General features: G+C 38.1%; 1 protein-coding gene and 1 pseudogene across 2 annotated transcripts in view; one reads left to right on the top strand and one right to left on the bottom strand.

Annotated features, from left to right (window-relative positions):
- CD2AP (CD2 associated protein) overlaps positions 1–13,614 on the bottom strand; it is a 132,744-nt gene that overhangs the window by 94,818 nt on the left and 24,312 nt on the right. For both annotated transcript variants that reach the window (XM_034991139.1, XM_034991138.1), the window contains exon 2: positions 4,499–4,659. In XM_034991139.1, coding sequence (XP_034847030.1) covers positions 4,499–4,659 — 161 coding nt within the window. The remainder of the gene's footprint in view (positions 1–4,498; positions 4,660–13,614) is intronic.
- Positions 12,401–13,470, top strand: LOC118000862 (annotated as a pseudogene).

Here is a 13,614-nt window from a genome sequence, read left to right as displayed (position 1 = left end):
TTTCACTTAGGGATGCCTGGGTGGCTCAGTTGGTTAAGCATCTGACTCTTGGTTTTGGCTCAGGTCATAGTCTCAGGGTCCTGAGATCAAGCCCTGAGTTGGGCTCCATGCTCAGCCCGGAGTCTGCTTGTCCCTCTCTCTGCTCCTCCCCTAGCAAGCTCGCACACGAGGTGTCTCTCTCTCTCTCTCATTCTCTCTCTGGAATGAATAAATAAAATCTTTAAAAAAAAAAAAAGTTTCACTTAAAAGCTTAAAGAACTCCTGTTTACATAAGCAGCCAAGATGAGAGCCTCTCCCCATTCTTACAGAAATTATAATTCTACACTCTTTATCACAGCTCCCTTTACCTAGTAAATAACACAACTTTCCCATTGTCCTGACATCATTCCTCTATTTACCACTTTTTTAAAGATTTATTTATTTATTTAAGAGGGAGAGCACATGTACAAGCATGTGTGCAAGTGCGGGGAGGGGCAAAGGTAAAACTCTTCAAGCCGACTCCCTGCTAAGTGCAGAGCCCCACCTGGGACTCGATCCCACAACCCATGAGATCATAACCGAAGCAGAAACCAAGAGTCGGATGCTCAACCAACTGAGCCACCCAGACGCCCCCATTTACCAATCATTTATGAGCTAACTACACAGTGTTATAAAAATATATTGTAGTCAAAGTGATTATGTTATGTATCGCATTGAAACCCGTATTAAGTTTTAAAAAGTTGCAACCTGACAATTATGCCAATGTCTAAATCACACAAAATACTATTTGTTTATGCACAGGTAAATATGTATAAAACTATGTATTATAAGGATACATATAATTTCAGAATATGGAGTTTGGGAGGAGAGGGAAATGATAAGGAGGTTAACAAAACTCAATTTTATCTATAATGTTTATTATGAAAGTAACACTCTAAAACAAAAATGCCAAAATGATAACATTCTATACATAAGTTCATGAATCCTTGGTTCTATATTGTTTTAAACTATTTTTTAAATCATGTAAAGATGAAATAACACTGCAAAGGGACAATGAAATGAACAGTTTGTCATAAAACAAATTTAGTGTCCATAAACGTTTTTTTCAGTAAGCTACAAAAATTATTTGACCTTTCTATCCATCTTCCAGCCCAACTGGAATGGAATATCAACGCTCTTCAGTACAGCTATCTGAAATAATAACAGGGACATGAGTCTTTTAGAGGAAGCCTGGTTAGTTCTACCATCCACTCCATAGTCTTACATTTACAAGATAACCTACATACCTTAATGTAACAGTACATTAAGCATAAAAGGCTTATTTTCAAGGGGACAGTGACTTATAAATTCTAACTTTCCTTTAAATCTTCATATACACAGCTGAAGTAATAAAGCCAATTTATTATCTATCGCTGTTGATTGCCTTGGTTAATTTTTTCAATAAAAATTTTACTTTAGAATAATTTTAGGTTTTTGGAAGAGTTACGAAGGTAGTCCACAGAGTTCCCATATCCCCTTCACTCTGTTCCCCTAACATTGTAACTTGCATAACCATATTACACTTGCCAAAACTAAGAAATTAACACTAGTACATTACTACTAACTAAACCACTGACTTTATAAAGATTTCATCAGTTTTTTCACCAGTGTCTATTTTTTTGTTCCAGAATCCAATCCAGGATACTACAATGCATTTGGTCATCATGTCTCCTTAGGCTCCTCTAGTCAACATTAGTTTCTCAGTCTTCCCTTGGTTTTCATGACCTTGAAATTCTTTTTCAGCCCTGGTCAGGTATTTTGTAGAGTGCCTTCAATTTAGGTTCATCTGATTCTTTTTCTCACGCTAAGACTGGGATTATGGGTTTGGGGGGAAGAATAAATACCACAGAGATGAAGGGGATACACGATATCAACATAATATATCACTGATGATGTTAGCTTTGATCACTTGATTATGGTGGTACTTGCCAGCTTTCTCCACTGTAAAGTTACTATTTTCTTCTTCCATCTATTTTTTTAGTCCAGCCCATTCCTGAGGGATGCTTTTGAGGGGAGGGGAGGGGATGGAGGGAAAGGAAGTATCTACAAATATTTGAAATAATTCTGTGAGATTTCTCCCTTCTTCCCATTTATTTATTTACTCAACCATTTATCTTTATCAGCATGGACTTAGTTATATTTATGCTCCACTTTGGGTAATGATCAAATACTAGGTTATTCTGTTGCTTAAACCGTTCCAGCTCTGGACACTGGAAGCTCTTTTAGATTGGCCCCTATTGACATTTTTCGGGTTTTTTTGAGCACTTCCTTACTTTCTGGTACTATGAGATGCTCCAGGGTCCACCACGTATTTTCCTTGGCACAACCCTAAAATCAGCTATTTGTCTAAGGAGCCCTGCTTCCTTTTATTGGAGAATAATATTTAGAAACCAAAATCTGGACACTGGGTATAGTCATTGCTACTGGTGTGTCTTAACTTTCCTTTAAATCTTCATATACACAGCTGAAGTAATAAAGCCAACTTATTATCTATCGCTGTTGATTGCCTGTGGTTAATTTTTTCAATAAAAATTTTTTCTAGGTTTCTAGGCTGTCTCAGCGGAGAGAGCTGAGAAATATATGTATGTGTATTAACCAAGTTAATACAAATATTAACACACACATATATAAATATATCTTTATGTGTTGGTACATATCTTTTTTTTTTTTTTTTAAAGATTTTATTTATTTATTTGAGACAGAGAGAATGAGAGACAGAGAGCATGAGGAGGAGGGTCAGAGGGAGAAGCAGACTCCCTGCCGAGCAGGGAGCCCGATGCGGGACTCGATCCAGGGACTCCAGGATCATGACCTGAGCCGAAGGCAGTCGCTCAACCAACTGAGCCACCCAGGCGCCCTGTTGGTACATATCTTAAACTAAACATGAGTTCATACTGATGTCTCCAACTCTAATTTGGTACCCTGTGGTTACTTTTTAATCCCAGATTATGCTTCCCTCTATTATCCAGCATTTTCAAACTGCATCCTCTATTCTCAGGCAATTCATTCAAGTCAAGTTCTAGTGTTAGTTGTACCGAAACAGTAAAGTAACATGTATTTCAAAATGGAGTCCTGTGATAGGTCATCTCCACTACTGGGACAATACATCAGCACACAATTAAGAGAACTATATAAATACTTAACTTTAACTTATTTTTCTTTAACTAGTGTTCTATTACTTCAATATATTATCTCTGAAAAGGCACTTTCCTTTTAAAAAAAAGAGAGAGAGAAATGAAATGAAAGGTCAATGGCATGGCTTACTACACACTATCAATATATCATTTTAAGTATAAGAAAACAGAGAAATTATGTGGTTTGACCTATATTATTCCACCAGCAAAAAACAAAGCTGGAACTTGACTGTGTTTTAATCCATTTATTCTACTCCAATTTCCAAATCTGCATTACACTCCATTTTAGGTTATAAGAAATAAGTCAATTTATAAAACAAAAAATAAAAAACAAAAGTGACCTTCTCCTATAAGTTCAAGTCCCTTTTACAGCTTTTCTTAGTTGTTTCAAGAGATAAAATATAGTTAGGTAAAGTACAGTTAGTTCACTTCTGAAATCAACTAATATTACAGTAGGAGTTCATATTTAGAGGTAAAACCATAATTAAAATAAACACAAATTATTCAGGGAACAAATATTTACTAAATATCCACATTGTGCAGGTGGATATTACTACGTAAGGTGAACAAACAAATGAGACACGTTCTAGCCTTCCCAGAAGAACTCATAATCATAATCTAATGAGGCCAGGGATACAGCTAGGTATAAGAAAACTAATATAGGAAACAAGACAATTATAAGTGAAGTATAAATATACAGATACTCTTTATTTTTTTCCTTCTCTAAACTACTGAGAACTTGTTTGCTAATGATTTAAGAATCTTGATTGTTTTCTGGCAGAGGCAACTAGAATATTTACTAAAAAGGGAATGTTTGGTGGTTAAAGAGTAAACTGTTACTTTGATAAATACCTGCTGCAATGCTGAAACTTAACAGAGGAATCTGATATTTGCAAAGGGACTACGAAAGTAACAATATACAATTAGACTTGAGTCAACTATCCTGGATTTCATTTCAAATTCTAGATCTTCTTAGCTAGTTAACATTGGGTAAACCGTCTCATCTATATGTCACCATATTTAAAATGGGGTTATCATCTGCCCTACTTACAAGACAGTAGGCTCAAATGAGAATGTACATAGCAAAACTACTTTGTAAGTAAAAGAGTGCTACCCACATGCAAAGTACCATTTATTTTTTTAAAAAGACAGGTAGATACATACATACATATATAAACACACATGTACACACCATACACACAGTGTTATTATCCACCAGGACACCAAGCAAATGTAGAGTAAAAAATACACCATGAACAATTTAGTTTTTAAAATACATGTATTTCTTAAAGTTAAAGATTAAATCCTATGAAGCTAAAGCTAGAAATTTAAGTGAGAGTACTAACCTTAACAAAATTATCAGGAAACATTCCTCTTCTCCCATTTAGTTCTCCTTCTAGCCATCCTTCCTCCTGCAGTTTTTTCACATTCCTGATGATTTCACCAACTCGAATAGTTAATTCATCATCATGTACAGCATCGTAGTCATACTCCACAATATAGTCAACTAAAAAAAAGAAAAAGAAAGGTCTAAAACTTAATTCATGAAATACTATTAACCATATTAATAAACTTAAAACTAAGGAGCTTGTTTAACAACAATAATATTACAAAGACATTATCCAGACTTACTTCAATGATTTTAAATATTTGGCTACATTTGTAAATTTCTTGATTGCCTTAGTATGAAACACAGTACAAATTTTAAGTAGAAGCCTCAATACAATATATAATTCATGTCATAACTTGTTCTTATGGTCAGATGTATGTATTATTAGTGACAGATAAGCTCTATAGTGGTCCCTATGATCCCCATCTCTTGATATTCATGGCTTTGTGCAATTCCCTCTCCTTGACAGGGGACATGACTTATGACTGACTTCTGACCAACAGAAAATGACAAAGATGATAGACTTTATAGGACTACATAAGATTACAATGTCCATCTTGCTAGGAAACTCTCACACTTGCTGGCTTTCAAGATGCAAGCTGCTTTGCTATGAGCTGGCCTACCAAGAAACTGATGAAGGTCTCTGGCTGACAGCAAAACCTGAGGGCATCAGTCAGTCCAACAGCCCACAGAGAACTAAATGATGCCAACCACCATGTAAACTTGGAAGCAGATCCTTCCCCAGCTGAGAGCCCAGACCTGGCCAACACCTTCATTGCAGCCTTGCATAGTACCCAGTTAGTCACACCCAGACTTACTGAATCACAAAATCTGTGAGATAATAAAATGTGTGTTGTTTTTTGTTACTACATAACAGAAAATGAATACACCCTGATGATTAGTTAAGGATCTATTTTACCACCTTTAAGTACAGAATTTTAGATTATAGGACATCATATTTGCATACTATTAATATTTTACAGGGCTCAATACAGGAAAGCAATAACAGATTTCCTATTTAAGATGGCAGACTAGCCATACCTCCATTCATCCTTTCTTCCTCCTATAAGAATGATTTTTTAAAAAGAATACACACATACACATACACACAAACACACACACAGTTAGTTACAACCAAAAGAAGGGATAAGGATTATGGGCAAACATTGTTGGTTGCCAAACCAACAGCCTTTACTAAAAAGGGAATGTTTGGTGGTTAAAGAGTAAAGTGGGAGTACACTGACTCCCGACATCCTTCTTCCTTTCTTATTGAACCCCGATTTTGTTCAGGTATTTTGAGATTTTGTACTTTTACAAATGCGGCTTCCCTCATCCCCAGAGGGTTAAATCTTTTCTTGTCCAGACCAGGGCTTTTCAAATACTAATGTACAATCAAGTCATCTTACTGACTTGCAGAAGTCATCTTGTTGAATCTTGCTTAAATGTGTACTCTGAAAAGGTCCTGGATATCTAATGCTGCTGGTCAAGGAGGCAATGGTCTAAAGATAATTTATTTACTAAAGACAATTTATTTATAGTAATTTCACACACACAAACATATATGCATGCACACACTGGTTTTCAAATACACATGTGATAGATGGATTCTACCCATAAGATATGAGCAAGGGTTCGCGGAAAGTTTTATCCAACCTTAAAAACAAAACACAAGGAAAAAAATGTCTTCTTGCAGACTTTAGATATTCCTCAGTGAGAATGTAATGCCCAAAACTGCTATAACTATTTAAGACAAGAAAAAGACTAAGAGATTGTCTTAATCCCTTCTTAAGACAAGAAAAAGATTATGATGGAAAAGAAGAAAGAGGAAAATGACCTAGATCTTTGCTAGATTCATCAAACTGCATATTAACCAACAATACCATTAGTTTTCTTATTACAGAAGTAGTTTTTTCTTAACCTTTTTTATTTTTTTTTTATTTTTTTTTTTAAAGATTTTATTTATTTATTTGAGAGAGAGAGAATGAGAGACAGAGAGCATGAGAGGGAGGAGGGTCAGAGGGAGAAGCAGACTCCCTGCGGGATTCGATCCTGGGACTCCAGGATCATGACCTGAGCCGAAGGCAGTCGCTTAACCAACTAAGCCACCCAGGCGCCCTTTAACCTTTTTTTAAAGATTTATTTTAGAGATAGAAAGCGTACGCATGAGCGGGAGGGTCAGAGAGAAGGGGAGAGAGAATGTGAAGCAGACTCCACACTGAGCACAGAGCCCAACTCGGGGCTCGATCTCACAACCCTGAGATCACGACCTGAGTGAAACCAAGTCAGACACTTAACCGACTGCACCACCCAAGGGCCCCAGTTTTTTCTTAACTTTTAAGTAAATTTTAGACAGGATTTCTACTTGCAGCTGAAAATCCCAACTGGAGAAGAAAGCCAAAAAGAAATTTTTCAAATTTATGAAAATGGATCCATAACTAATAACCAGGAATAAAGCCCAGAGAATTTCAGGAAACTATAACAGATACCAAATTGCTCTGCAGAATCCCATAAAAGCTAGAAATTCAGAAAAGGAGGGCTTATGGAAAATGCAAAACTGAAAACGGGAATTACCTCTACATGGAAGAGCTACCACTCACTATCAACCACAATAGTTCTAAGACAATAATGCTAAATAGGCAGGCATTTTTCTCTGAAGGCCAAAAACTAAAGGGTTAATCCCCACCCTCCACCTCTGCCCCTCCCCCAACACACACACACACACACACACACACACTTTGGGGAAACTAGTATAGCTCCTATGGATGAGTGCTGGTTTCTTATAGAAATGACTACTGATTTCCAGAATTTAGAGGTCTACACAGCAATGAGCAGCTCCCTGCCTAATAACTGTAAAATAAAACACTTAAGTTCTATCTACATAAATAGTGTCCCCAGCTTATTATTTATTCATAAATATGAATAGACTATAGTTAATCATGAAAAACCATAATAAAATGAAAAATTACTCCTGGATGAAACATACATCCACCTCCCCCCTTCTACCCTCCAAAACAATGGAGTCCTAAAGCCATTTAGGGGTAGAAGAGCACAGTGGGGAAAAAGGGGGGGGAGTGAGGAGGAGGAGTCCAATATGAGAAGTTAAAGACCAAGAAGAGTAAAAGAGGTATCCAAAATTGGGGTGGAGGTAGAAGCAGGAGTCAAGCTATCAGAGCCAGAGTACAGTAAGGAGAGCATCCATATATGGGGGCCTCCCTAGTACAGCTTATCAGCACTCTAACACAAGGTAAGGAAGGCATCCAGGTACAGGCACCCTGACATGGTGTTTCAGACCCCAAGCACAGTGGAGAGGGCATCCAAGCTGAGGGGTAGCTTGGTAAGGGATATCAAAGGTCAAATGGTATTGGGGGTGGGTGGGAGATTTCCATGCAGAGTTATGGAAGGGTAAAGGTGATCTAAAATGAGGACTAATAGTCCAAGGAGAGTAGGGTGTTTGCGTGAGGGTGAAGAGTGACAACAGAGATGGAAGACTAGCTACATCCAGAGGATTGATCAAGTAATTAAATATATTAAAGGTAATAGAAGCCAAGCTTCTCTGTGTCAGAGAAGGGAGTTGCAAACATAAAGGAGAAAAAGCTAGATTCAATAATGTGATACTAAATGAGAAGTATCACCATGAACTTAGTTTTCAATACATAAATATACACACACATAAAACACACACACACACCAGCTCTGTCCACTGAAAGGGCCCGAAACCAGCAACAGTTCAATAGCAATGAGCAAACCTAATGCTGAGATCTTAAAAACACCACTTTCTACTAAAAAGAACTAGGAATCCTTGGGAAGACAGGCACTTCCGCCACTAAGGCAGGAAAAGTACAAGATAAGCCTGGGACACAATATTATGTCACAAAGCAAGGAAGTTAAAAAAAAAAAAAAGATAAGGTGATGCCAAAGGACAGAGAGAAGTGTGATATCAAAAAGGCTCGCATTGGCCAAATCACGACAATTTGAGCATCAAAATAAAAAATGACAGTAACAGAATATATCCCATTGAATAAAGTAAGAAATCATGCATCCATGCATGTATAAATAAATGTTAATTTTTTAATTCTATGGTTGGATTGTGATTAAGTAGAAGATCCTGGCTTGCAGAAAATACACACTAAAAGATTGAGGAAAAAGACTATTAGTCAGGAAAAATGTCTTTGTACTGTACTTATTTCTACAATTTACCATTTCAAAATAAAAATTGTGAACATGTACAAATTTTTATCCTCAAGAGATATAACGAAGTTCATAAAATCAGAACAGACTGCTATAAAAAAAAAAAAACTAAGAAAATAAAAAGGGTTGAGAAATCTGTATCTTCCTGGGCGCCTGGGTGGCTCAGTCAGTTAAACATCTGCGCTTGGCTCAGGTCATGAACCCAGGGTCCTGGGATCCAGCCCCGCATCCGACTCCCTGCTCAGCGGGGGGGCCATGCTTCTTCCCCTCCCTCTGCTGCTCCCCCGGCCTGTTCTCTCTCTCTCTGTCAAATAAATAAATAAATAAAATCTTAAAAAAAAGAAATCTGTATCTATCAACATGTTTCATTAACTTTTTTTCTCTTTCGGAGAGATGGAGACAAATCCAAGAAAGTTTTCCAGAAAAGGTAAAGCAAAAAGATATAAAGAAAATATAAAAGACAGATGACCAATCCAGACAATTCAACATCCAATTAACAGTTCTAGGAAAAAAAAAAAAAAGAGAATTGACAATGAAATAACACAAGGAAATACTCCAAAGCTAAATGAACAAATCTTCAAATATAAAGAGGTCTATGAAAATCCAGTACAATAACAAAAAAGTAAGTACTCACATCTAGATGAAATTTCATAACAAAGATAAATATATCCCTGAAAGCTCTCTGAAAAGAAACAAGAGTTCATCTACAAAAGAATGAGAATCATCAGAAGACTTCTCATTGAGGACACCAGATTCTACAGAAGTAAAAAGGCAAGGTCACTTAAGTATTAAAGGAAAATGAATTCCACACTCAGCCAATCCGCAGGCAAGCATAGGGTGTAACATTTTCACACAGGCAAGGAAAAGGAAATTAACCCTACATATGACCTTACATGCTACCCAATAAAATAAAAAATATGAAACAAAAGAAAGGAAGACATGAAATCCAAGAAATAGTGGAGCCAATCCCAGAGAGTAAGAAAAGTGCAAAGGGCGCCTGGGTGGCTCAGTCGTTAAGCGTCTGCCTTTGGCTCAGGTCATGATCCCAGGGTCCTGGAATCGAGCCCCACATCGGGCTCCCTGATCAGCAGGGAGTCTGCTTCTCCCACTCCCCCTGCTTGTCTTCCCTCTCTCACTGTGTCTCTCTCTGTCAAATAAATAAATAAAATCTTTAAAAAAAAAAAAAAAAGAAAAGTGCTAAGATGGTAACTGTGCAACAAATCTAAGGAACAGTCTAGACTAAGAAGGAGACAAAAATTTCTAGGAAGTATTTGGGGGCAAAGAGGAATGAGGAATAGACTGTTTTTTAATTAACTTTAGATTTTTAGAAGCTAATAATACATGTGGTAATCACTAACATAGTAACAGTATAAAATGCCAAACAAAAAATACTGGACTTGCAGTTTCAGCTCCAACACATGAAAAACTTAGAAGCTGTCACTCCCACCCCTACAACAAGAAAAAAGCTAAACAAACTGAAAGTCACTGACTTTCCCTGGACCCATCAGAGAAATGAAGACACAAGGCAAACTGCCAGCTCAAGATATGGAGAGATGGACATACCCAGGAAGTCAAAGCCAAGAAGTACTAGATCACCTCAAATACAAACAAGAAGAACCATAAACTGAAAAGAACATTATATTAATTTCCCAGGGCTGTCATAACAGTCACAAACTAGGTGACTTAAAACAATAAAACTTTATTCTTTATAGCTCTGGAGACCAGAGTACAAAGTTAAAGTATCAGGAGGGTTGGATCTTTCTGAAGACTCTGAGAAAGAATTGCTTCACACTCTGCCTTGGCTTCTGGAGGCTGCCAGAAATCTCTGGCATTCCTTAGCTTGCATAATTCCAACCTCTGCCTCCATCTGCACATGACCTTGCCCTTCTGTGTGTCTCAAATCTCCCTCCCCTTACTTTTTTTTTTTTTTTAAAGATTTTATTTATTTATTTATTGGAGAGCGAGCGAGAGAGAAACAGCATGAGAGAGGACAGGGTCAGAGGGAGAAGCAGGCTCCCCGCTGAGCCGGGAACCCGATGTGGGACTCGATCCCAGGACCCAGGGATCATGACCTGAGCTGAAGGCAGTCGCTTAACCAACTGAGCCACCCAGGCGCCTCCCTCCCCTTACTCTTAATAAGAACACTGCTCACTGGATTTCTGGTCAGTCCTAAATCCAGGACAGTATTATCTATCTTAAGATCCTTAGTTACATCTGCAAAGACCTCATTTCCAAATAACATCACATTCATATCTATACCAAGGCTTAGAACTTGGACTTACCATTTTGGGGGCAGAAAGTTAATCCACTGCAAACACCTAAATGGTATTTTTGATTAACTACTACAGGCTGAACATGGAAGAGCATCACAGTAGGAAACTTCTGGGAACCACAGTCTCAGGATTCCATCTGAGGAATAGTTCTTAGGAAAACTCAAGTTCTTAGGAAAACCCAGACAGCCAGGAAGACAAAAAAAGGACTCTAAAGAAATGTGAAGCCTCTGGCACCTACACCTAGAGCAAATATTAAATACAATACAACTCTTGGACAGACTAATATAAAATCTCACACTCAATATCTGTTTATCTCAGCTCCTATTCCCTAATAATGTCCAACTTTCAACAAAAATTATACATCATGCTTTTAAAAGGCAAGAAAAAACACAAAGCAAGCATCAGAGACAGACTCAAATATAATACATATTTTGGAATCAGACAGGGAATTTAAAGTAACTATGATTAATATGTTAAAGGTGATAATGGGGAAAAACAAAAATACAACAAGCAAGAACAGATGGGTAAGGTAAGCAGATGGAAACTCTAAAATCAAAAGGAAATGAAAGAAATCAAAAATACTAATGGAAATAAAGGATGCCAGGGTGGCAGATCACTGCCCCAGGAAATGAGGGGTGCGTGCTGAAAGGGAAAAGTGAGCACCACAGCAAAGGTGGTGTCTCAGAGGGGATCCACAATGGTAGCACCTCAGAATAAGGTTTCAGGCAAGGTAGGATGCATGGCAGCAGCCACTGAGATGCTGGCCAGCTGGTTGGTGACCTAAACTGAAGGGACAAGTGGCACGCTCAGCATCCACAGCCCTGAGCCCTTGCCTCAGTTTTCTAAAATTCAGGCTCCCTTCCACCAGACCTTTACGCCCAGAATCAACAACTTTATCAACCCTCTCCTCCCCCAGCCCCTGGAGTTCTGTGTGGAGCAGGGACCAGGAACTTCCAGCACTGAGATCCGGCCCTGAGGGGTTGACAGGTAACAAGGAAGTCCCAGGTGCCCAGGAGGAGGGAACTGTGCAGGAGAAGGGGGAAGTGACTGGGCAAAGGGGTACAAGCTCTCTGCACCTACCCCCATCTCCTCCCTCTGCCATTGCCCATTCTGTGCAAGCAGCCCTCCTAAGCACCAGGGCCATGGAGGTGTCCTGGTAATCACCACTAATGGAAGCTGCCAGCACCACCATCTGGACCTCAGAGAAAATGGTCAGCTTTACCCAGAAATCAGTATGCACAGCACACAGGCAGAAATGCTCCCAAGGCTCCTGACAGTTCCGCAGCAGGGGCAACAGGCAAAGGGGCAATCCTTGTCCCTGCTCAAAGATGACACTTCAAATGAACAAGAGCTTTTCTGTCAGAAGTTAGTTGCATCAGTGTTGTATACTTCATTTCATGGACTCAGTTTCAGACTTGAAGACCAACAAAATTAAAAGAACAACACTGAATGAACTGATTGAGTATGTTTCAACTAATTGTGGGGTAATTTGTCTAATCAGTTCATTGTGATAAAGTAAAAATGATCAGTGCTGGCATCTTCCATACTCTTGCTCCAAGTCATAATCTAGATTTTGATCCAGAAAAGGATGAACTTGAGACCTCTTGGCTTCACATACAATTGATGTCAGAGTTCTTAAGATTTTTGGAGTTTGGGTTTGGAGAGCATTGCAAAGTAATGTATGAACCAGAAATTTGTAAAACAGTTCCTGACCTTTTCAACAGTGAAGGTATCTCAGAGAACAGGAATACCTGAAAACTGTTCTGCACTGAATTTATAGGAAATTTCTTGGATTAAGAGCATTTATCAGAAAACAAATTAACAACACTTTCCTCAGTTTTATATATGAAACCACATTTCCATGGGGTTGCTGAACTCTCTGAAATATTAGTAAGTTTTATCAATGGCTTTATGCCATTCCACTGAAAGCAGAACATAAATAATTTCTAATGAAGGCTTTTATCGTACACTTACTGCAAAAGGATTAGCTTTGTCCCATGCTCAGCTAGCCTACTGTGTTGTATAGTTTCTAGGGAAAGATACAACATTAACATAACCAGAGATCACAGGACTGCTAAAATTTTGGCCAAAACATGCAGTCAGAAAGAGGTGATGCTTTCAGAAGAAACTGAGAAATCTTAGATGTCACTGAACCAACACAATTCCAAAGAACTGAAGAGCCCCTTTTTAAGCAGATATCCAGATGTGTGTCCAGTTCTCAATTTTAGGTTGGAGAAAGGGTACTGCACACTTCTGGAATAATGAATATATTCTTAGTTTGAGGAGAATATTAATAAAATCCTGACAATTACATTTGGCAGTTTGTAAAAAATCTCCAATGAACACTGGAATTAGACCACTCGCAGCACTGGTGTACAACACGCTGAAAACCCTAATGGACATAAAAACGGCAAGCTTTCCAACAATCTTACTAGCTCACCCAAAGATGAAAGACAAAAAAGAGTAAAAGAAGAAATTGGAACACAAAGAATTATAGGGAAAAATCAGAGCAGCAAAAGCTAAAGAAAGCTTAAGAAAAGCAGAACAGTGCTTACAACACGCACAGTAGTCTCAGCAATAGAAATGACAAATTAAAGAAAAAAGCCTACAC

This window comes from Mirounga leonina, unplaced genomic scaffold (assembly GCF_011800145.1).
Source record: "Mirounga leonina isolate KUSES-001 unplaced genomic scaffold, KU_Mleo_1.0 Mir_53, whole genome shotgun sequence".
Classification (NCBI taxonomy): domain Eukaryota; kingdom Metazoa; phylum Chordata; class Mammalia; order Carnivora; family Phocidae; genus Mirounga; species Mirounga leonina.
The sequence above is the reverse complement of the archived record's forward strand: the minus strand, read 5'-3'. Positions and strand labels throughout refer to the sequence as shown.